Source organism: Psittacula echo (assembly GCF_963264785.1).
Source record: "Psittacula echo genome assembly, chromosome: 3".
In the NCBI taxonomy this organism is placed as follows: Eukaryota; Metazoa; Chordata; class Aves; order Psittaciformes; family Psittacidae; genus Psittacula; species Psittacula echo.
The window spans coordinates 99227456-99252565 of record NC_137736.1 but is presented as its reverse complement, the minus strand read 5'-3'; the positions used below and the strand labels follow the sequence as shown (position 1 = coordinate 99252565).

The window sequence follows — 25110 nt, the reverse complement described above, 5'->3', positions numbered from 1 at the left end:
TTATTTCTCTTATCATTATTATTATTGGTGGTAGCAGTAGTGATTTGTGTTATACCTTAGTTACTGGACTGTTCTTATCTTCACCCGTGGGAGTTACATTCTTTCGGTTCTCCTCCCCATTCCTTTGGGGGGGGGAGTAGAAACTGAGTGGCTGACTTGCCGACGGGCTTAAACCACGACACTAAGGTTCCATGGGATATAGCCCTAGAGGGCAGGGGGGCCCAAGACTGTTGGTTGTTATTCAACGATCACCTGCTACAAGCTCAGGAGTGTTGCATCCCAACTAGAAGGAAGTGCAGCAGGAGGGCCAGGAGACCTCCTTGGATGGATAAGGAGCTGCTCAGGAAAATTCAAAGTTAAAAAGAAGCTTAGAGAAGGTGGAAGCAGGGAAAGGCGGCCTGGGAAGAATACAGGGATGCTGTCCGGGAAGCTAGGGACCAGGTTAGGAAAGCTAAGGCCCAGTTAGAATTAAACTTGGCTAGGGAAGTTAAGGATAACAGGAAGGGGTTCTATAGGTACATAGCAAATAGAAGACAGACTAGGGACAACATAAGCCCCCTCCGGGAGATATCAGGTGAACTGGCTACCCAGGATTTGGAGAAGGCTGAGGTTCTTAATGACTTCTTTCCCTCAGTCTTCACTGGCAAAAGCTCTGACGGCACCACCCAAGTCTTGGAAGGCGAACGCAGGGACTGTGAGAATGATGACCCTAGGCCCACTGTAGGAGAGGATCTGGTTCGAGAGCATCTTAAGAACCTGAATGTGCACAAGGCCATGGGACCTGATGAAATCCATCTGCGGGTCCTGAAGGAGCTGGCGAATGAAGTTGCTAAGCCACTGGCCATCATATTTGAAAAATCATGGCAGTCAGGTGAAGTTCCCGACAACTGGAAAAAAGGGAAATATAACCCCCATTTTCAAGAAGGGGAAAATGGATGATGCGGGGAATTACAGACCAGTCTCACCTCTGTGCCTGGCAAAATCTTGGAGCAGATTCTCCTGGAAGGCATGCTAAGGCACATGAAAAAAAAGGAGGTGCTTGGTGACAGCCAGCATGGCTTCACTAAGGGGAAATCCTGCCTGACCAATTTGGTGGCCTTCTATGATGAGGCTACGGAACTGATGGACAGGGGTAAAGCAGTTGACGTCATCTACCTGGACTTGTGCAAAGCGTTTGACACTGTCCCGCATGACATCCTTGTCTCGAAATTGGAGAGAAATCAATTTGATGGGTGGACCACTTGGTGGATAAAGAACTGGCTGGATGGCTGCATGCAAAGAGTTGTGATCAATGGCTCAATGTCCAGCTGGAGACCGGTAACGAGTGGTGTCCCTCAGGGATCGGTGTTGGGACTGGTCTTGTTCAATATCTTTCAGTGACATAGACAGTGGGATTGAGTGCGCCCTCAGCAAGTTTGCCGATGACACCAAGCTGTGTGGTTCGGTTGATACGCCGGAGGGAAGGGATGCCATCCAGAGGGACCTTGACACGCTTGTGAGGTGAGCTGATGCCAACCTCATGAAGTTTAACCATGCCAAGTGCAAGGTCCTACACCTGGGTCACAGCAATCCCAGGCACAGCTACAGGTTAGGCATAGCAGAGATTGATTGCAGCCCTGCGGAGAAGGACTTGGGGGTGTTGGTCGATGAAAAAATGAACATGAGCCGGCTTCAGTGTGCGCTGTCAGCCCAGAAAGCCAACCGTATCCTGGGCTGCATCAAAAGGAGTGTGACCAGCAGAACGAAGGAGGTGATCCTGCCCCTCTGCTCTGCTCTTGTGAGACCTCACTTGGAGTATTGTGTGCAGCTCTGGTGTCCTCAACATAAAAAGGCCATGGAACTGTTGGAACAAGTCCAGAGGAGGGCCACGAGGATGATCAGGGGACTGGAGCACCTCCCGTATGAAGACAGGCTGAGAAAGTTGGGGCTGTTCAGCCTGGAGAAGAGAAGGCTGCGTGGAGACCTCATAGCAGCCTTTCAGTATCCGAACAGCACCTATAAGGATGCTGGGGAGGGACTCTTCATTAGGTACTGTAGTGACAGGACAAGGGGTAACGGGTTAAAACTTGAACAGGGGAAGTTTAGATTGGATATAAGGAAGAAATTCTTTACTGTTGAGGGTGGTGAGGCACTGGAATGGGTTGCTCTGGGAAGTTGTGAATGCTCCATCCTTGGCAGTGTTCAAGGCCAGGCTGGATGAGGCCTTGGGTGGCATGGTTTAGTGTGGGGTGTCCCTGCCCATGGCAGGGGGGTTGGAACTAGATGATCTTCAGGTCCTTTCCAACCCTAACTATTCTATGATTCTGTCAGTCTCTCACAGGCACTTTTGTCTCCCATATGCAATTACCTGAATCATCACTACCTCTTGCAAACAGCACTTCTCTCAGCTCTGTAAAACAGCAAATCCAATGACAAAACCTGCTAATGGCCGAGCAAATTCCAACACACAGGTCTGCGTGATCTGCTGCGCACAACCGCCCACAAATTCAGGAAGTGAAGGCAAGGTGAACTGCGGGGTCAGCTTTAAATCCACCTCTGATGGATGCTCTCGATTCTTGACCAAAGTTGATGTTGTTTGGTTCAGTGTCCAAAGGAAGGAAAGGCTTCAGCCATAACCAAGCCAAAAACTTCTCTAGTTCCAGCCTGTTCTCTGAAAACCTGCACAGGAACAGGGTGTCATGGTGAGCACTGATGCATATGGGCTTGGAAACTGAACACCAGCTGTGCAATTAACACATGAATAGCAGGTTGTTCTTCCAAGACTCATTTATCAAGGAACAAAGAATGTCGTGGGTACAAGGAGTCTCATGCTTACCTTTTCCATAACATGTAATTTGACTGCACGCCAACCACTTTATTCCATGAACACGACAGCCTGAAGTGAGCCTTCTTTGAGCTCTCCCTGCTAAGCAGCTGACTGCACACTGGTGATCTCCTCTTGATCTGGAACACCTCTCAAGGTTACTCCTCGAGGCTGAGAGACCCTTACCAACTGCAGATCTTTGGTACGTGACCAGTATCACACACAACCTCGTAAAAACACTGGTTTTTGTGTTGGTAACTTTGAATCATTATTATAGCCTCTCTCTGCAGTAAGTAACAGAGTGAACCTTGCTATCAAACTTTGTCTTATTTCACTTTCACAGCATCTTACTTCAATTAAACCACTTTTGCTGACATCTTTGGAGCTGGTTCTTCAAGCGGTCTGCAACATCACCTTCTTTGCACGAGGATCCAACACCACACATTTGCACACCCATCTCTTGCTCCATTTCAGAGCCACCTCTTATATCTGCACTCAGTGTTACCTTATGTAGCTTGTTTCTCTCTTACACCACACTGCAAAGATTTCTGTCCCAGACTGCACAACACGACACTGAAATGAGGCACACTGGATTTCTCAAGGACTTTTCTTTGTGTCATAAACATGGAGAGGGATGTGTGAGAGACTGATGTGAAATCAGACTCCACTGTCCATTGTCCCAAAGATTGGTGTGAGAAGCTGAGATGGAATTCCACCTATCTTTTGTCTCAGAGATGGGTGGGAGGAATTGAGATAAGACTCCAATATCCATTGCCTGGGAGAAGGGTGTGAGGAGCTGAACTGGGACTCCACTGTCCACTGCCTGAGGAATGAGTTGGAAAGAGCTAAGACTCTTCTGCACATTACCTCAAGGACTGGTGTGAGGAATTGCTGCTTGTTTTCCCAAGGATTACTGCAGTTGAAGAGCCGGCTGCAAGACCAGGGAAACTGGTCCACCAGGAATGCGTAATACGTGACATAAAGAACAGGGGTATTCCCACCAACTCTTTATAAGAAAAAGGAAATCACGAAAGGGAGCCATTGCCATGAGGATGATTCCAGAAGGACACCTCTGTAAGGACACTCTCCACCGATGACTACTATGGATTGTGAGGGACACCCTCCATAAGACATCACCATGAGGGCAATTCCACCAGGACACCTCCAAGGGTACCTTCAAGGGGATGACTCCATGAGGACACTCACCTCCAACGACTACTACTGACTCCTGGGGTACAGTCTGCTCTGATACCGACTACAAACCCTGAAGGACTCCCACCAGCAACGCCAACGGATCCCCGGGACATCTCTCTCTGCAACCCAAATCCTTGCTTCATTTCCATCCTTTCTTCAATCTTTCCTGTCGCTATTGTCTTTATTACAATAATTTCCCATTTTTATAATAATTGTCTTTTTGTAGTAAAACAACTGATCGATTACAGTACTTGACCTCGTTTGCGTCTTCATTTCACTCACGGGATCTTGAACAAAACAAGGTCTGACACTGGGGTTTCCTCCAATTGGACCCTGACAGGATGCAGCCCAAAAAATCCCAGTTGTTTCCCTTCTGCAGCAGCAGGACTTGCTCAGCTCACTATGTAGCACAAAGACAGCTCTGAAAAACTGTTCTGATTAATCTCATCCCTGTTCAAGACCATCTGTCCCACTGCATCGATCAGGCTTAGATATATTCTAATCATTCTTGGCCCCCAAATAGGCAGACTTCCATTCATAATGAGTGCCAGAAACCTGAGCTTTGGTGACTCACCCTTGTAGAAGGGCACAGAAAACATCAACCAACCGTTGCTTTGCATCAGGCATGTCTCTGATTTTGGTGACAACATGGCACAGCAGCCCGAGTTCTTCCACTGCGCTGAGAACTCTATTTGTGAATGAAAAGGGGGAGGGATGACAAGACTAGGAGCATAGGAAAACTTTGATGCCTGTTGTTATGACAAACAGTTCAAATTCTGTAAACTAGAAAAGCGGCATTTAAATATAAATTTAAAAAAATGATCAGGTGAAAGGCATTTTAATTTAACATAATTAGCTCCACAGACTGAAGTGTACTGTTCACTGTGCAGTAGTCCCTTCCAGCATATTGATCTCCAGGTACATGTGTTGACAGTAATAAAGCTTTGCCTATAAGGTTTTTTTCCTGCACTTCTGAACTCCACACTCACAGGAAATCTCTATCTCTGGCATGCTTCCAGCTTCATAACCATAATCCCACGTGAGTTCGGTTCCAGCTTTCACATGCCTAAGAAATAAAACAGTCAATTTGTTTGAACCAAGTAAAACAATGCTGTGCTTGCAATTTGTCACCAACCCCTCACATGCAACTCTTAAAATTATAGGGGCAGGGAGCTTGTTGGGAGAGAGCCAAGAGATAAAAGGAATCTCTGGGACATGCATGCTGCTTTGCCCACCAGAGCTATGCAGTGTGCAAATAGCCACACCTAGGAGAAAAGAATTTATCAAGCAGTGCAATAGGGTCAGAGCCTGAACAGCCTGGTTTAGCCTGCTCTAGCTTAGAGGCAAATTCTGGGAAACAAAAATCTAACCCCCCCCAAAAAAAAAAAAAAAAAAAAAAGAGAAAACCAGAAGTGAATAAATCTAAATGAGAACACAGACAGTTTTGTTATTTTTACTATGTACAGTGCATCATTAAGATTCAAACAGATCTCTAGATACACTGATGAGGAAGTCTATCATCTCTGCTCTGACAAGCCAGGTTTTAATGCAATTGCACTATCTATATGCAGAAAGCCCAAGACTCAGAATTAAGCACATGCTACTCATGGACCAGCCACTCTGACAGTACATGAAAGAGAAGAAATTTCTCAGGTAGGCAATTCACTGCCCCAAATGAATGCCAAATTAAATACCTCAGTCTAAGATGCTGAGTGACAAGTGAGGAAAACAACAATTAAATAGGAGTATTACAAAGAGAGTAATTCTCCATTATTTTTCACTGGATATAAGGAACATTCAGTGCACTACAGGCAGCAGGCTGAGAACAAAGAACAAGGACTTTTCAAATATCACATAATTGCAACCTGGAACTTTTTGCCTTAGGATGTTCTGGAGGCCAGAAACATCAAACAAATGAAAAGGTGACTGAGCAAGTTCACGATTAAGCTAAACGATCCAGATGCAATCCTTAATGTAGAAAAGCTGCAAAAGGGTGATTGCCAGAAAGCAGGAGGGCCAGCCAGGTAAACTGCCCTTCAACAATCTTCCCTAAGTGTCTTCTGCTGACCACTGTTAGTTACCTCTCTCCACTGACCTCAGTCCCCATTAAACCATTCTTTACCAAGCACCTGAGCAAGAAAGACTCTCGCTAAACAAAAGCTTTTTCTGGCATATCTCAAAACATTGTCTTCACAGTTCTTGCAAGCCCTCCTCACAGCGCAATCCACAGCATCTGTGTTCATATGGACTAGGGCTACAAGGCTCCACAGAGGATCAGTGCTCCCTGGGGTTTGTTTGGAATGAATCCTCTATTGTAAGTTTTCACCTACCACACCTGCTGTCACATGCATCGGCTACCTTCATTCACACAATCTTTCCCCTCCTGGGTTTAGCTGCCGCCTTCTCATGTCTCAATGGCACCAGCTCTCTGTGCCTTACTTCCTGTCATCCACTAAGGGAAGACACACATCTGCTTTCAGAGGAAGTTTTCACCATCATAATGCCAGCTCCCCAGGACACGTGTGGCTACATGAAGTCCTGCTTCTTTTGGCAGCTGCAAGGAGAAGAGCTGGAACCAGCTTGTTTGGCCTACAAAATGTCTCAGCCTTAAGACCTTGTAGGATCTAATCCTGCCCTACAGGACAGAGATCTGCTGACCATTCCTTGAGACAGAACATTGGAATCAGTGAATCTTGGCTTTCATATGACCATGCTGAATTAAACCTGTTTTACCACTGAAAATTATCACTGAAATGGACCCATCAAAATCAAGCTTTCCTCTATATTTCAGTGCAAAATTGAATAAAAACTCATTAGTGATAAACAGCTGTATTTTTTCGATGTTTAGTGCTCAATAATAAGTCACCAATAAGAAGGCAGTTTTATGGTTTCATGATCCAAATATCTATCTGTTGTATTCTTTCCTAGTACCTAAGCACTGCTTTTTCTCCTAGTGCCTTGAATGGACAGCATTCAACTTCCAAAACCTCACCTGTTTGTGAAGAACGCCACCCATGGGAAACTTCTGTTGTGAGTCTCTACAAAAATGCACTGTGCAAAGAGATTGGGGGAGCAGCTGTGCTGTAAAACGGAATATTTGAATTAGAAACAGTGCAACACCTCATCATTGGCAAAGAACCTATTTTGTGTCAGATACCTGTCACTAATAAAGTTAGTTTCTTCCTTCTCTTCTCCAGTCCACACAGAATCTCAATTACTCAGTGCCACTGCCACTAATGTTTGCAGAAACTATGCCTCTTTCAAGTATTATTTCCATCATATTATGAAAGTATTTTTGCCTAGGAAAACCAAGTTATTTTATCAAGCTGCCCTCCAGAAATTTATGGACAGAATTCATCTTAGATTCAGGATGCACCACAAATACTCAGTACATGACAGATGCTCTTGCTGGCAGCCAGGAGAGCAGTACTAGGGAGCAAGGAATAGATTAAATGATTGTGTACACTGGCAAAGAGATATGAGATGTGAAAGGTCATTCAGGTGCCCATAGGAACATGTGTATCCTGGATGCAGAGGAGAGGTTTCAGCAATATGTGCTACTAATCTTAACACCATATTATCTCTGCAAGGCAGAACACCTTAAATATATGCAAAGATTTGCTATAAGACACATATTCATGCCAATGAAGAGAAAACAAGTTACTTGCAGAGTACATGCAAACATGTCTATGAACCATCTGTCTTAGATGCAGTACTTGGTAATTCATTACTTTTTCTTGGCAAGTCAAAATTGAGAGTTATTTACCAGATACATACACAATATGACAGACTACTTTCTGAACATATGATGGAACAGTAGGGAAATTTCATAGAATCATAGAATAGTTAGGGTTGGAAAGGACCTTATGATCATCTAGTTCCAACACCCCTGCCATGGGCAAGGACACCTCACACTAAACCATGCCACCCAAGGCCTCATCCAGCCTGGCCTTGAACACCGCCAAGGATGGAGCACTCACAACCTCCCTGGGCAACCCATTCCAGTGCCTCACCACACTCACAGTAAAGAATTTCTTCCTTAGATCCAATCTAAACTTCCCCTGTTTAAATTTTAACCCATTACCCCTTGTCCTGTCACTACAGTACCTAATGAAGAGTCCCTCCCCAGCATCCTTGTAGGCTCCCTTCAGATACTGGAAGGCTGCTATGAGATCTCCACGCAGCCTTCTCTTCTCCAGGCTGAACAGCCCCAACTTTCTCAGCCTGTCTCCATACGGGAGGTGCTCCAGTCCCCTGATCATCCTCGTGGCCCTCCTCTGGACTTGTTCCAACAGTTCCATGTCCTTTTTATGTTGAGGACACCAGAACTGCACACAATACTCCAAGTGAGGTCTCACGAGAGCAGAGTAGAGGGGCAGGATCACCTCCTTCAACCTGCTGGTCACACTGCTTTTGATGCAGCCCAGGATACGGTTGGCTTTCTGGGCTGCGAGCACACTGAAGCCGGCTCATGTTCATTTTCTCCTCGACCAACACCCCCAAGTCCTTCTCTGCAGGGCTGCTCTGAATCTCTGCTCTGCCCAGCCCGTAGCTGTGCCTGGGATTGCTGTGACCCAGGTGTAGGACCTTGCACTTGGCATGGTTAAACTTCATAAGGTTGGCATCAGCCCACCTCACAAGTGTGTCAAGGTCCCTCTGGATGGCATTCCTTCCCTCCGGCGTATCAACCAAACCACACAGCTTGGTGTCATCGGCAAACTTGCTGAGGGCGCACTCAATCCCACTGTCCATGTCATCGACAAAGATGTTGAACGAGACTGGTCCCAACACCAATCCCTGAGGGACACCACTCGTTACCAGTCTCCAGCCAGACATCGAGCCATTGATCACAACTCTACAATATCACACCACTTACCCTAAATCAGCACGAGCTAGAATTTACAATGGTTGGGAACAAAAACCAACAAGGCTGGGAGAAGGCTTGTGGTTCAACAAAATGTGCCATTTGATCTCTGGACCCCCCAAAAAGGCTGATCAAAAATTTGGGAGAAAGATGTCATTCACTGTTGGGGAATATTTGACTTGAGTAACTAGTGGTGCTAAGAATGACAGCTAGTACGTAGTATGCATTATCTCAGGGAGGCAGTAACAGCCGGTGTGACCCAGCCTGCTGTTCTGTCAGTTCAGAATGCAAGAAGCACCACACACTCTGCCTTGTCATGCACCTACCACATGTATATGTTTGCATTTATGTGCAAAACTTTTCCTATTTATGCAGGTGCACGATTTATTTAAGCTAAGACAACCAAGAAAGCACATGCAACTTTTTACTTACGTTAAGAAAACGACCCACATTTCCTTCTTTTGTGGCATCCAGTACATAAATACTTCTTTCATTAGCATTCTTCAGAAGCTTCCTGTCACCATCAGCCTCCTCACAAAATGGGTCTTTCGATTGCCTGTGATTTTCCTTTTTGCAGTCAGCCTTTAGTGGTACGTTTTTGGATGGCCTCATAACACACATGTCATCCAGCACACCTGACTTGCCACAATCAGCACCTTGCAGAGACACATTCTTTCTTTCGCATCCTGCACTGTCCACATCAGCAGACTCAGTCTGTCCAATTTCCATTGGATGTGCTTCCTTTTGCTGTTGAGTGAATTCTGTCAATGGACACGCAAGTTATTTTTCAGCGACAGCCTAAACCTTTGCCTGGTTTGTCCCAGAACTATTACCCACCCAACCTTTGTTCTCCAAAATGTACACAGCTTCCTTTCTATTTACAAGTCTATAACACAACTACCCTTTTCCATGCCTCTCATCAATTCATCCACAAATAACTGATTCCTGCTGCGGTGCCTAAAGCACTTGCTCACATGAGTAAGCTAGTCTCTCGTTCTAAATCCCACTCCAGACTGACTTCTTTCACATAGCATTTTATCTTCATTTTATCTCCACCATAATTTCTGAGAGAATCACAGACTGTTACTAAGACAGAGACAAGATGTAAGTAGTTTCAAACTGTCTCCCCAGCTTGAGGTCCCCCCACCCCTGCATTATATCCTCTTCAATTTTTGTTGACTGGAACAGGTACTAGGTGTAACAGTAAGATTCACAAGTCTGACTCTCCCACAATTGCACTGGATTTGAGAAGTTGCTGTCAGGACTGCTCAACACTACCCAAGATCAACTTTGCAGGCAAAAGACTGCCCTGTACCAGTTAATGTAATCTATCATGCAAGGCAGCAATACCTCCTGTACCACTGAACTCTCTTAAGATAGCCTAAGCATTATGCAGACAACATCATTCTAGTCTGAGAACAGGCCTGCCCACATCCAAACATCACTTTCGACATTTCTACATCTATCACCTGATGGGGCACAATTGTACTAACATTGCAGTATTTATAGCTCTGCAAACCTACTTTCTTTTCCTGTCTTTGTTCCACTGGTTAATTTCATTTTGCTTGACTGATGAATCTGAGAACTATTATCTTCATCTGAGCTGGCACTGTGCACCATTGCATCAATTTCCTTTAAACAGAATAAAAGATAATGAATAGGTTGTGATGTATTGTTGCTGTATGCAACTCTGGGTCAACACAGGATAGCAAGTGGCTTTTAGGACTCTAGGGTTGAAGTTTCAAACCTACTGTAATGGCTATGGGTACGTTTCAAAAGTTACTGCAATGCAACGTTTATCTTCATTTCAAATTATCATTCAGAATAACCTGGAAAGTGCTTGCTGCCCAATAAAATACCCAAGTAAGTGCCTAGGTCCCACAGTTTCACCAGAATTTAAATACGCTTGTGTACGTTGCTGAGCCAAAGCCCAGACATGCTTTTTACACCATTTCAATAAAATGAACAGATGTGGCAGCATTTCTCCTCTCCCACCACAAAAAGGCAGTTAGTTATATGAGCTTGAGAATGGACAGTGCTGCCAAATGTTAGTGTGAAAATCCCATGTGCATTTCTTAAGTGCAATGAAACCAATGACACCTACAGAGTAAGTTTCCCTAGATTCCCTCCTTTGCAAGTATTTGCAGGCAACACTTCACACCCAGGTCAGATCAAACCCTCCCAGCTGCTGCACTGCATCACAAAACTGTGTCCAGCTCCTGAGATTTTCCTTCTCTCCCTGCTGTGTCATTTGCTGGGGAGACATCACAAGAATATTATCATTCTGACCCCCTACCTCTGCAGTTAACTACAAGAGGCAGTGGAGGGGGAGCGTTGCAGTTTAACCCCAGCCAGCAACCAAATACCACACAGCCACTCGCTCACTGCCCACCCCTGGTGAGATGGGGAGGAGAACTGGAAAACTGTAAAACCCATGGGTTGAGACAAGAACAATTTAATAACTGAAATAAAGTTAAAATTATTATTAAAATAAATTAAAATAAATAAATAAAATAAAATAAATTAAAATAAAATTATTATTAAGAGTAACAATAATAATAGCAGTAGTAGTAATGAAAAGGGAGATGACAGAGAGAGGAATAAAACCCATCAGACAAGTGAAGCACAATGCAATCACTCACCACCTGCTGATCAATGCCCAGCCTGTCCCTGAGCAGTCCCTCTCAGCTAACTCCCCCCAGTTTATATATTGAGCATGATGTTCTGTGTCAGGGGGTTTGGAACAAGATGATCTTTAAGGTCCCTTCCAACCGAAACCATTCTATGATTCTATGAATATCCCTTTGGCTAGTTCAGGTGTCCTGAGTCTGCTTCCTCCCAGCTTCTTGTGCCCCTCCTCACTGGCAGAGCATGAGACTGAAAAGTCCTTGATCAGCATAACTGCTACTCAGCAACAACTAAAACATTGGTGTGTTATCAGCACTGTTCTCAGACTAAGGACAAAACACAGCACTGCACCAGCTACTAGGAAGAAAATTAACTCTAACCCAGATGAAACAGGACGGGGAGAATGATTTCTTAAGACTCTCAAGGCTGGAGTGTAAGTGAAGGGTGGGGAAGCGAAGGCTGTGAGAGTAGTTAACGCTGGTCTCAGGGAACATATTGAAAGATTGGTAATGGAGAAGGGATGGGTTATAGCTTCCAGTACACCAGCTTAACTGACAGTGCGATACAGTTCAGTGAAGAAAGATCATTAGAACTATTTAAATGTATAAAATGAAAAGGACAAAATTAACATACGTATTCAGCACAGTGAAAAATTAATCTATTAAAGCCACTTACTACCATTTTTTGCTGGTGATTATGAAAAATAACTGTTCTAGTTCCAGACCTTCTTGCAATGTCAATGCTTAAATTCCTTAGATGAACCCTGTGCAGAAAGGTCAAAAGGAAATTATAAAGACAAAAAGAGCCATAAGTATCTCTTATACATACATTTCTCTAACAATCTCTAGTTCATAAAGAACAGACTACAGCAGAGCCTGCTGTCTGGCCTTGCCCCAAGTTCTGTGACTATTTTGCCTTTAAGAATTGAGGACACAGATTAGGTTCTTGATAGCATTTGTAAAAAATCCCCAGTTGTTCATACTTTGAGAGATGAGCGACTGCTTTTACATCTTTTCCCAGTTCTCCTCTGAGAACCAAGTTCTCTGTTTTTTACTATTGAAATATTAGATAATCTCAAAATAGAGCACCTACAGACAAGAGTTTTGCCTTTTTTCTGCTACTACTTGCAACAGTTTTGACAGTGCAGCTTTCAAACAAGAAAACAAAGACATTGTGGGAACAAGGGATAGAGAGGAAGACAGAGGGGGAGATGAGCAATATATACCAGCTGTAGAAAATACTCTCCCACAGAACAGCCTCACTCCTTCACAGCAGAAGGTTGAGAAAGGATGGGAAACAGTGTTTGGCATATACATTTAAAACATCTAAAATCATATTAATTTGAATTACATTCAGAGTGCAGCAGAAAACACCACTTTCAAAACTAATCTTAGTAACTGTGCAATGTCTAGCAAAAAGTAACAGCTCTTATTCAAGAAAACTTTCAACGTAAAACATTTAGATGTGTTTTCTTGCCACAAGACAACAACGTGAGACTTCTTTGGGCTACTGATAATGGCAACAAATGCAATTCTCTGAGGATTTCTTAAGATTTAAACTCCTTTCTAAATTCAAAAGGTGCAGTAGCCACGAGAAGTTGTGACAATATTACATAACATTGTTTGTCCTTTTAAAGGCAATCTGAGTGAATGACATGTCAAGCTTAGCACACTGTCCTGAGTTCTACAATATTATCTACAATAATCATCTACTATGAAATGAGCAAGAATTTGCAATCATTTATGAGCAGTACAGTTTTTACAAAGCAGTGTGGCAGAGCAAGGAATAAAGTCTTAAGAAAACAAGCTCCTGACTGCTCTCTGAAAAGGCTATTCACAAAGGCACATGGTTATTTTGCAGTAATTAGATTTTAAGAATCCTGATAGACTATGAAACCCTGACTGTAAAATGAACACAGGACCAGAACTTTTGCATAAATCACTGCAAAAGTGAGGTGGTGTCATACTCCTTAAAGGAAAGCTGAAGGCTCCCAGCAGGAAAGGTTATGTCACAAAGAACAAGAGGTTTAGAGACTGAGAGCAAAGGACAGGACAATTGGTGGCTCATTTGCTATCAAATTCTTCAGTGACATCAAGTATCTTTAAATCATTTATCTCAAGTATTTTTTATTAATTCTTTCAAATTAGGACAATTATGAATGCCCTGAACAGATCAAGGAAGAAACCTTCCACCCAGGAAAGAAACCGGAATTCTAAAAATGCCAAGTAGTGCACACAGTAAGTGAAATGAAAACAGAGGAAAAACTGTCCCACTAAAAGAAATAATCAGAAATTAACAAAAAAGTTGAGAAAAAAATCCCAACACACCACCCTCAGGTGAGGACATGCAGTTATACTTTAAGTTTTACAAAGGACTTTCTAGAACAGCAGAATATTAGTCTTGTTGTGCCTAAGTTTGCTTTGGTAAACTTACAGGGTTGATTTATTTTCCTTATCCAAAATCTGAGAGAAAGATCCTTGCTTCTCAGGAATGTAATTTTTGCCAGTCTGCACTAGTTCTGAACAATCGGTGTCAAGTTTTCTTTTTTTGGAAAAAAAGCCATGGCCTCCGTTATTCACAGCATTCTTTTCTTTCAGCTCTTGACCAGCATCTCCCAGTACTTGAACTTCAGTTCTGCTCATTAATCTGCCTGAGGAGAAAGGAGAGGGGGGAAGATAGATATATTTTAAATTACTTGCTTGCTAAGATGGGTCACACTTGCTATTACAGCTCAAACTTACATAAGAACAACCAGCAACCACGAACATTATTTGGGAAAGCAAAATATGAATGCATTTATACTGAAGAAGAACTAGCCCTGGCACACAATATGCACAGACCTGTGAGGCAAAAATCAACAGTCTGAGATAGGCTTGGCTCCGGAATGTTTTTGATTGCCTTGCACCATCACACTGCAGAGATCTTCAAGGCTCTTCATCCATCTAACCATCTTGCAAGTTAAGACTGTTGACTCACTTCTCTTCCAACCCCGTATTTCCCTGTTCTCAAAAAAATTCCAGGGCACAGGCCACAGGATAGGGAGTATTACACTCTACATATTCTATGGGCCACCGTTTGTTACCTGAGTAAGTACAGACAAAAGTCCCCTTGTCGATATCATCTAGGCAGCGGACGCCCCAGCCTTTCTTCTCTGTGTTGAACACTTGCAACCTGACTTGAATGCCATGCTGTACAACTCTGTTCTGACACATCATCTTGTCACACCTGCACAACACACTACACTCATAAATTCTGTCAAGAGGAAGCAAAACAAAACAGTGTCAAAGAATGCATTACCAAAACAAAGTCATTGCTATTAATTTCCCTCCTAAGCATTAACAAAGCAGTTGACTAAAACTGATTATGGAGCAGTGCTCTGAAGCCCATAACTTTCTTGATAGCTGATTCATCAATTTTAATACTCTGTCAGCCAGATTTTGGTATAAGTAGACAAGTAAACGCTACCTTTTTGTTTTATAGGAGTTAATCATACAGAAGCAGAAATCCCTGTGAAGCACCTTTTTTCTATGGTGGAACAGATTATAGCAGAGCCAATCTGTCATGGGTTTTAGAATTTAATGAAACATTTCTAAAAGAATTCACAATTGTGTTTTGTTTTGGTTTTTTTGCATTTGTTTCTAGGCTTACTGGCAGCTTTAATTCTGCACACCAACCATAAATTAACATCACACAGCAAAAAAGGACTGAAAGAGGTCCTTAAGCTTATGGATTCAGCCCTTAGCTATTGCAGCAAGCTACTTTGCACAATTTCTCTCCTAAACATCTGAGTTCCTGGCACCTTCCCTAGGCCATATATTAATAATCCATGGGACCTGAATAAGAGAAAGGGCAAATACTTGCAGCACTGTGATGGCTTTAGAGACACTTGGAAGAGTCGCATATAACCAAGTCTGGCAACAGCAGCTGGCTCATATTTCTTTAGGACTCTGGTCCCACTGAGCAAATGGGTAGACAAGACATAGGGCAAAAAACAAGGGTGGCTACTGCTTCCTACTTCTTTGGCTGACACATGCTGTAATGCTCTTGTGACACATCTCCTTCCTTTGTGGAAAGTTTCCTTCCTGTTTCCCTCCTCCCCTTGGCATGCCTGAATGAACCAGCATATGTGCCAGATATGGCCTGAGCTCCTGAACTAGCTAATACTTCATACTCTTCTTGGACCTTGAGCTAAGCTGTGAAAATCGTAGTTCCTGCAGTACAAAAGAGTTTTATTGCTTCCACTACTCAAATGACATTAATTATTTTTCTGTCATCCTGATCTGTCAGTAAAATTGTGACAAAAATGGAAAGTTTCAGTAATCCAGAAACTGCAGATATTTTAGTACTGTAACACTTATACTACAGGAGTACAGTAAGAGCAGACAAATTAATAGTTGGTCTTTCTTACCCACTAGGAACAGGTCGCTCTAGTCTTTTGTAACTGTATCCATAGGACATTTTACCACTTGTAGATAAAGAAGTTTTACTACAGCCTCTTGCAGTTAGCTGTAGGCATGCACATTTTGACCTAAAAAAATAATCAGTAAAACATCCCAGAATGTATTTGGGGCAGCGTAAATCAAACATACATCTAGATAATTTAAAATGTACTTGACTGTACACACCCCTTTATATATACCTGTTTTCCCTCCCACCCTTGCCCCCAAGAAGTGAAGAATTTCACACTGTGGATTGGAGAACTCAGGCAACAATACTGGTCTTCACCATCTCATGTCATGACAACTCCAAAGACCCGATGGATCAAATCCTGGACCCCAAAACTGCATATCAAAAGCATCTCAGCTCTTGGGAGAATTAAGTGCAAAGAAGCAGCATGCTATGTGTTTGCTGTTCCTCACTGCTCAGCTGAAACTAAGTAATTTTAATTACTGAGGCTTCATTACATTAGACTGTGATTTCAAGCTTTATTTGGCTTATGGGCAATAATACTGCACACCAGCACATGCAACTGCCCTGCTATCAATAATACAAAATGGATTCAACACCAAGTAACACCTGCAGGCATAGATCACACAAACACCCTTCAAGAAAGTGGACAAAATTATCACCAAACTCACATTTGCTAACTGTGGCAAGTTCCTACGGAGTATTACATAGCCCAGAGTTACTGAGCTTTAGAAAAAGACAGCAATGAGCAACAGAATATTAATGTGTTCTGTGACCCCTAATTTCTGTTTAGACAAGGGGAAGGATGAGATGCAGAGGTTATGTATGGGGAAGTTTCCTCCTCTGTCCTCAGTAACCTCCCAAGTTCCAAATGATCTGGTCTCTCCAGCTGTCTCATTCATCTATAGGACAACATCCCACAGCAGGAGTTGCAGCAGAAGTTGTCATGCAGGATCCTTCCCTGCCTGCCAGGAAAATGAGCTTTCCTCTGCTGGCACAAGACTCTCCCTCTCCCACTCCTTTCCCAAAGCTGAGAAATCTGCCTCCCAGCTCCACCAGAAGGAGTAGCACTGTTAATTTAGGAAGAAAGGGAAAGGAACACAGTAATCCACCTGCTGATCGCCTCCTCCCCTGCAACAGGGGCTGCACGGGTAGGAGCACCCAAGTTCTGCAGAAGACAAAGACACAGTGGTGTCAGTCAACACAGAGCATGGCACAAGACAACTACCAGACACTCCAGCAGTGTTGGTCCTATGTTATTTAGCACTGTTTGGTACTGTGTGCCTCCAGACTTACACCACTGCCCTACCATTGAGGCATCACGCGCCACTTGACTGGAATTTTTCTACCTACCTATCAATGCAGCCATCTGTGCAGCCACATGAATCAACAAACATGCTGGATAAGTTGTTGAGGTAATATCCACGTGGCCACGATGCCCTTCGATATTTGAAATAAGGTAATCTTGCACAGTCAATATCGTTGCAGAAGGAAACTGGCACAGACTCGGCTCCATGGCTAATATCAGAATCAAACACAAGGGGTTCTGGATTTACAGTGTTCCTGCCCAGCAGTACATATGTGTTGAAGGAGAAATAATCAACAAATAAGAAATTGCACTCAGTTTCAAACAAATAATTTTGTACATCTTGAAAGCTTCTCAGACTTCGACCGCATGGAGCTTTGTAATTCACATCCAGTGGTTTGGAAAGGCAGTCTGCTTTTGCATGGCGTCTTTGGAAGCGAAACAGGATCGGTATCTTAAGAGGATTTTCACCCTTGTAGAAGCCTGCTGCTCTGTTGGCAAGACATGCACTAGAGCACTTGTGGTTCTGATACTGCAGGTTTGAAGGTAAATCTTGAATTTTACTAGATGCTTCTTTACTCCCTGAACCTGTTTTTTCCATCTCATTTTTTCTGCTTTTTGGAATAAAAAAGAAAGGAAAAAAAGAAAAGCAACAGCTTAGAAAACAAAACTACTCAGAACCTCAGGTTTTTCATGTAGGACAAATTAAAAATACTTTCACTTTAAAAACTGGCAGCATTCAAAACTGAGTTGAAAATGATGAATTTAGAAATACAAGAGAGATTAAAATCTCTCAAATGCACTAAAGAATATGGTAAACAACGAATGAGAATAAATGAATAAATACACTGACCTTTGAGAACCTTCTACAGACTTCGCAGTGTTGTCATCTGTAAGAAGAGGCTGCAATTTGGGTTTGGTTTCCCGTATGCCATCTCTGTCAAACACATCACTTACTGCAAAAATTTGAATGCAAGCAAAAACTTCATCAATCCACACTTCTAGTTATAATAAAACTTACTTTAGACACTGAAGAGATAATTGCCAAAATACATTAAAACCAATGCATTGCTATGAACTACAGCTAACAAAGAGCATGCTAGCAAGTGCCCTACTAAAAAACCTACTGCTTTTTATAATTTATACAAAAATAATGTGTTTGCATATAGGTTTGCAAGTGAGTGACTAGCTGACATGAGACACACTCTCATACCTTCTATCCTGCTCCTCCTCTCCCTCTCTCTCCTTTCTTCTCTCCTAAAGGGTAAAACTTAGGTGTGCATTGATAAACCCAAGGCAGAAATGTATCATGAAAATGTACCCTCTTTCACAGATGACCAGGTGATTTGCTCATTTTGCTTTCGAAGTTCATGGAGACAACATGCATATGAAACACATACACATATCTCTTTTCATGATTTGAGGTGAAAGGCTGCCAGGGCATTACACCTAGTGGAGCCATGCACAAGATGAACCTGAGCTGTCTACAAGCAGTTATCAGGCTTACTAACTCAAACTCTCTTCACTTGGTACAAGCCATATGCACATACACACAAACCACAAAAGTACAAACCCAGGTGACAGTCCAAGGTCCAGTACCTGAGGAAACCAATAATTACGTTTTTTTCCTTGTAATGTTAACAGGCTTCTCAGAATTATTTTACTGATTTCAACAAAGGGAAACAAGCTCCTGCTGAGTAAAACAAGATAAATTAAATCCACACACCAAATAAATGTAATCGAGATGCACATACCATTTGCCAAGGTTAAGAGATCACCTACATCAGCTTCATTCACCAGTGCCCAAGCTTGCCAGCATTCTGTGCAAACCCCAAAACAAAACAGATATTAAGTGTAACTTACATAATGATAATAGGGACAATGATAATAGAGAAAACAAGGTCCAAGCCCTTTAGAGACATTTGTTTCCTCACAATAATAAAATAGAGCATTGTAAGACTGATACTATTAGAAACTTTTGCACCACAGTCTTTAATTACTACAAAATTACAGCTCATATTAGTAGCTATGAATCAGCACTGAATATCTTCTGGCTTTTGAAAAGCTGTTGGAATGTCTCCAAGCACACAGAAAACAGTAGCAGTAATGGCCATAAGCACAATTTAGTGTAAGTTTTTCTCTTTACTTCATCATCAGACTAGTCATCTTCTGGATAAGAGCTAGATCTTGGCAGACTTACTCCTAAATTGATGGAATGGCCTTCAGATAGTAAGAACACAAAGAGACCAGTTCTGTCTCAACCTCTTACCCCATGCAATAAATATTACAAGGCAGCAGACAAATGCCAGCAAAATCCATGTTAATATTTTAGTTTGAAATTTTTACAGAACAAAGCATAGAAAAATTCAGATTTCACTATGCTATAAATTCATTGTGTCATCTGGGGATTTCAGTTCAACTTTTATCTACGCACTGCTGTAATATTTTGTCATAAAAACCACAATGTGGCAGCTCAAATACACAAAAAATGCACTACCAATTTAGAGCAAGCACTACAATGCGGAGTGTGTGGCTATACCTGTTTAAAAGCATATTATACTATCATACATTTTCTTGCACAAAAAAAAAAAGTGTAATAAGATCCATATAACACATGTACATAGGCAACTCCATTAAAAAAAAGGGGTTTTTTTTTCACTTAAATAAGCAAGTAAAAAGAAACTTGTGCACTGCTCCAAGCTTATCAGACTTCTGATTTTGATGTAGATAAAGGAAATTTATTTCCCTGGAAATCGTTTAATGCATAGCTCTCACATTTTTCTGCTAATGTTTCAAGTTACAATGGTGTCTCTGACATGAAATAACACATGATCATAATCCCACCCCAAACCCATTCCATTCACCAAGATCAACTTGAAAGTCTAAACCTTCTGATGATAGACAAAACACAAGGCAGTGCAGACATTTCATTATTTCTCAAGAATTAATCTTCACTTGGTACAAGCCATACCAAGAATAAACATTATCATAACTGTTTCTCAATAATAAACAGTTCAGTTTTATATGCTTAAGAGCCACATGTTGTTTGAAAAAGTATACAGGCAAAATGAGAAAATGGCAAAATGCACCTGAAATTATTAGTATTTTTTCAAAGAAAAAAGGTATATTTTTTAAAGTTCTTAAAAATAACAACCACCGAGTAATTTAAATTCAGATATATGTGAATTGTGACAGATAACACACAGCCCTAGACAGAGCAGGCCACAGCTCCCCAGCAGTACAGCTTAACCCCCACAAGGATTTCAAACCTTGGTTTGTGGCAGTTCCATTCTTGATCTTTTCCTTTAGCAAAAGCAGCACATTTTGCACCTGCTCAAATATGGCATCCACTCTTCTACCTCCCAACTGTGTCCAAAAGGTCTTCAAATCACCTGAAATGCAAATTCCCATTTACAAGTCTGTGCAGCTCCTGAGAAGTCTAAAGCCACCAGTAGCTCCTAGTGGACTTCTGAAAGGCTCCCACTCATTTCATTGGGAGGCACTTCTAAAAAACCACGCAGGACAGCTATCTTCTTCCGTAGTCTTAAACTTTCAGAAGTCTATTCCTAAACCTAGTAATGAAAGCGAAACAGAAGCCAAGCGACAAACTAGAACGGCTTCCAATGGCCCATGATGCTTTTTCAAGTAATTTTCAAGGACATCTACAAAAGGTGCTCTGGAAGCCTTTCTCCCAGAATAGTCTCACTATAAATTAATCACCACTGAAACTCATAGAAGTAACCCATGAACTGAACATATTATTAAATAAAAGACATCTGGATTTTGTTAGCAGCTGTAACCTCCCTTAACTACACAAGCTATCCTGCCCCATCGATATTTTTGTTATGGTTTCTAGGGAAAAAAGGTTCAAAATGTTTTCAAAAGCAGTTTGATAAATTTTGTTGACCAAGTGATATCAGTTGCAGTAATTCATGCAACCCTAATATCGTGCCTCCTTCCTCCACTAGAAATATTTATAAAGAACATTTTGTTTAAAGAAGTGTTTTTTAAGCTACTGGTTCAGAAGCTCTTCTCTTCCAAGCCTCTGTACCTTTGAAGGTGGGGCAAAGAAGGCCGGGTCGGGGCAAGGCAGGGCAGAGCAAGGCAAGGCCAATGTTCAGTTTTGGGCCCCTCACTAGAAGAGAGACATTGAGGTGCTGGAGCCAGTCTAGAGAAGGGCAACAGAACTGGTGAAGGGCCTGGAGCACAAGTGTGATAAGGAACAGCTGAGGAAACTGAGGGGGGGGTGTTAATCTGAAGAAGAGAAGGCTCTGTGGGGACCTTATCGCTCTCTACAACTACATGAAAGGAGGATGGAGTAAGAAGACAGCTGGTCTCTGCTCCCAAGTAAGAAGTGACAGGACAAGAGGTAACAGCCTCAAGCTGCACCAGAGTACGTTTAGACTGGAGATTAGAAACAATTTCTTCACAGGGAGGGTGATCAGGCATTGGAACAGGCTGTTCAGGTCGGTGGTGGAGTCACCGTCTCTGGAAGTGTTCACAAACCATGTAGACAAGGCCTTCAGTGACATGGTTTAGTGGTGGCCTTGGGCAGTGCTGGGGTAAAGGTTGGACTTGATGATCTTTAAAGTCTTTTCCAACCTAGTTGATTCTATGATTCCATAAAACATATACTACACTGTGTGTAGTGCTCAAACCTCTCACCTTGGAAATTCTTCCCCAGTTCTCATGTTGGAGTGCTCCAAAACTTTAGCAGCAAAATATTGGTTTTGCATGGAGAAGCAAAAGATCACATATGAAGTTCACAGTATAACTGTCATTTCAAAAAAGACAGATGTCCACACCACTGATCTCTCCAGTGTAAATGCTGCTCTTGTCAACACCAGCCAGGAAGACAGGGAACAAACAGCTACAGGATGCATCTACCTCATCAGCTTTCAGAATGATCTCACCATCTGATGACTCAGAGTGTGGACTGGCATCTGGTGGCAACAGCTCTAAACCTGGCTGAGGCCATTACCTCTGGAGGGATTTTCTTTCCCTCCTACAGAATCCTTGTTGCCATATATCTCTCTTTTTCAGCACTGTGCAGGGGGATGATGCTGGAGCAAGAAAAAGAAGCAGCCAAGGGCATGGCTACTCATGCCAGCTACCGGAAAAAATACTTGGGTGCATGTTTCGTACATAAGACCTGTAGTGCTGCTAACTGACATCTTATACACTATAGAAGACAAAACTATTGTTTTCTGGTTACCATTTTCACACCAGAAGTGGTGCCAAATATATACTACTTTCCCCTTTCCCTCCACAAATCAAAATTATCCTACCTTCAAGTTTCTCCTCCCCAGAAGCAGTAAGGTTCTCCACTTCAAGGAAGTCACCCAGTGCTGCAAGAGGTGCAGAATGAACAAGTAAGAGATCAGGTGAGAAATTAAAATGGTTGCAGTTACTTAGCTTTCTAAAATTTGTACCAGTAAATACTGCAGCAGGCATCAGTGGGAGGGCTGTGCGGTGAAATAGCCATTCCACATCTTGTCAGGACTTAGCTGACAAACACTCAGATGAAACAAGCTCTGTAAGGAAATCCTTTTTTACTTAGGTAACTTCTTGTTATCCCTCCAGCATGAAGCTGTCACAGGATTGTAATAAACTTAAATGTTTATTAAATTTATTAAATTTGCTGATCAAGTAAAGTTTATGTATTATATGGCTATAGGTTTTGTAATGTTGACATTGAGTGAATGAATTTAAGTTTTGTGTAAGTGTCAAACTGATACAGGGGGCTTGATATAAGAAACGCTAGTACCTGGAAAATATAGAGTTAAAGTACTTTTTGCTTAACTTAAGTTGTAGAAAGAAAACTATGGTATAAGTCTGTGGAATTTAGGGGCCCCACTAAACATGAGTTAATTGTTTCACAGGAGCCTTCTAAAGTATAACATTTCACACCATCCTTCTACTTATCAGTTAGTTCAAAGACAGAGCCTCCCACACATCTGCTAGCTTGAAATACTCCTTGCCTGCCCATCCTGCAATAAATTTTGCAGGAAGGTCACCCTGTTCTAAATCTTTGCTAGTTAACAGAAGAATTACAGATATGGCTGGTTTCAGCTAATTGTGTAACCACTGGGGCGTCCAACTGTGCCAAAGATGAAAAGTCTAAGAAGAGGAAGACTCGTTTACTTCATCTTGAAGACCCCTACTCACAAGAGGAAGGCTCATTTACTTCATCCCGAGACCCTCGCCCACGACCACGGGGAGGCACTGCGCATGTGCAAAGGACCTTGTAGCTCATTATAATACGAAGTGGGGATAGATCATGAATATGTATAGGCGTGTAACTTTAGAGGATAAATGTAGCGGGAAACGACACTGAGGTGTACGTCTTTGGTGGAGTGGAGACTCCCCTGCACACCCAGCGCTGCTTGCTTATTGCCTGTTACCCTTAAACAATCTGAATAAAATATCCGGAATCAGTCGTGGCTAAGACTGAATTTTTATAACAGGATGACACACACTTTCCAGCACACTCAGCCGAGCCTACATAATCCCCACTGCCTATTAGCTCACATTTCTCTCTTTTTTCAAATGCTGCCAGAACAGCAGTATTGCAACCAAACTGATTTATTTAGGAAAAAAATAAGGCATTTTCAGGTAAAAAACAAACAACAAAACAACCAAATCCGCTTCTCAACAGATAAAGTGAGATATCTGCAGTGTAATACCTCTAGGGAGAAGTAAGGCAGCATTCTGCAACCAAACTGAAGACACCAAATTTCTGACTATCACCTCTAACAACACAGAACATAAAATGCGCCTTACTTATAAGTTAGCTACTTAATCTCTTCTATACTATAACTGTAAAAACCCCCCCCAAACATATCCATTCACTCTGGAACAGAAATTTCATTTGGTTGACAGGGAAGACTGCCGATTCCTAGAAAAGTTTGTCACATGATCTGCCCATTGACTATTTAAAACATATCTGTTTTAAGGCTTACTTTTGTCTTCCATCTTCTGGGGCGGCTGTATGGAGGGTTGTTACACTCGTTGTGGTATCACCAGCACTGAGCCCAGCTCAGGTAGGAGAGCCCTGTGTTGATCTCGCTGTCCTCCAACACCGCTGCGGGGTCAGCGCTAGGGGCCTGCAGACAGGAGCTGGTCTGCCAGTCAGGCTGGAAGAGCTGGGCCAGCACTTGCCCTGGGCTGACATGGGGTGAGCCTGTGGTAGGGCCAGCCTCCGGTCAAGGCCCAAGCTGGGTCGGTCCTGGGATACTCGTGCACCACTCGGGGCCTTGCTCCAGCACGTTCCACCCTCCTCTGGCCAACGCCTCTCACCTCGTCTGGGGACTAAGCAGAGAAAAGGATGAAAGCCGTGCGGTGCCACGCTGAGGCGCAGGGTTACCCACACCCCGCTGCTCCTCCCAGCACGCGTTTCTCTCGGTCTGGGGAGGACAGGCTGCGGCCTGGGGCGGGCCGTGCCGGGCCGATCCCGCCCGCCGACTGACAGGCCCCATGTACCGCAGTGCTGCGCTCACAGGGGCAGCCTCCCCCGGGGCTTTGCTGATGGAAAACGCGGCCGCGGCGGGGCACAACCCTCTCTTGACTCGACTCCGCTTTAACGGTACCTGCTGCCAGCCCTCAGCCGGACCGCGCCGCGCTGCACGCCCGCCAGGGGGCACCGCGCCGCCAGGAAGACCCCGCTATCTCCGCCCCCTCTCCCTCCGCAGGACCATCACCCCTACCCCCACCCCTACCCCCTCACAGCGGGCATCGCGCGCGCGCACCAGCGCTCCCTCGCCCTCCTCCGGGCCGGGGCAATGACGCATGCGCAGAGCCTACAACACTTCCCCCCCCCCGGCCCCCCTGCAGCGCAGGGCAGGCACGTGATGATTAGACTCCTAATCTTCCGGGTTATGGCGCTGAGGCGGTGTCTGCTCTCTAGCG

General features: G+C 43.2%; 1 protein-coding gene across 11 annotated transcripts; it reads right to left on the bottom strand.

Moving 5' to 3' along the window:
* Positions 1-1779: 1779 nt before the first annotated feature.
* Positions 1780-24978, bottom strand: SETDB2 (SET domain bifurcated histone lysine methyltransferase 2). 11 transcript variants are annotated; one of them, XR_013956503.1, is made up of 16 exons: positions 24921-24978; positions 24165-24513; positions 22491-22550; positions 20472-20594; positions 18957-19022; positions 18056-18158; positions 17250-17816; positions 15898-16017; positions 14572-14741; positions 13923-14139; positions 12165-12252; positions 10385-10493; positions 9294-9622; positions 6990-7078; positions 2816-5063; positions 1780-2658 (listed from the first exon to the last, which is right to left on the bottom strand). XR_013956503.1 is itself a non-coding variant. In XM_080614480.1 (16 exons), coding segments are annotated over exons 2-16 (2133 nt in total). In that variant the 5' UTR covers positions 24178-24513; positions 24921-24978; the 3' UTR covers positions 1780-4683. The 11 variants fall into 11 exon arrangements, 9 of the variants coding, with proteins under 9 accessions (XP_080470606.1, XP_080470598.1, XP_080470604.1 ...); XM_080614480.1 differs by having other exon boundaries at positions 1780-4685; positions 4987-5063; XR_013956504.1 differs by lacking the exon at positions 1780-2658 and adding an exon at positions 6328-6551 and having other exon boundaries at positions 4944-5063.
* Positions 24979-25110: the final 132 nt, after the last annotated feature.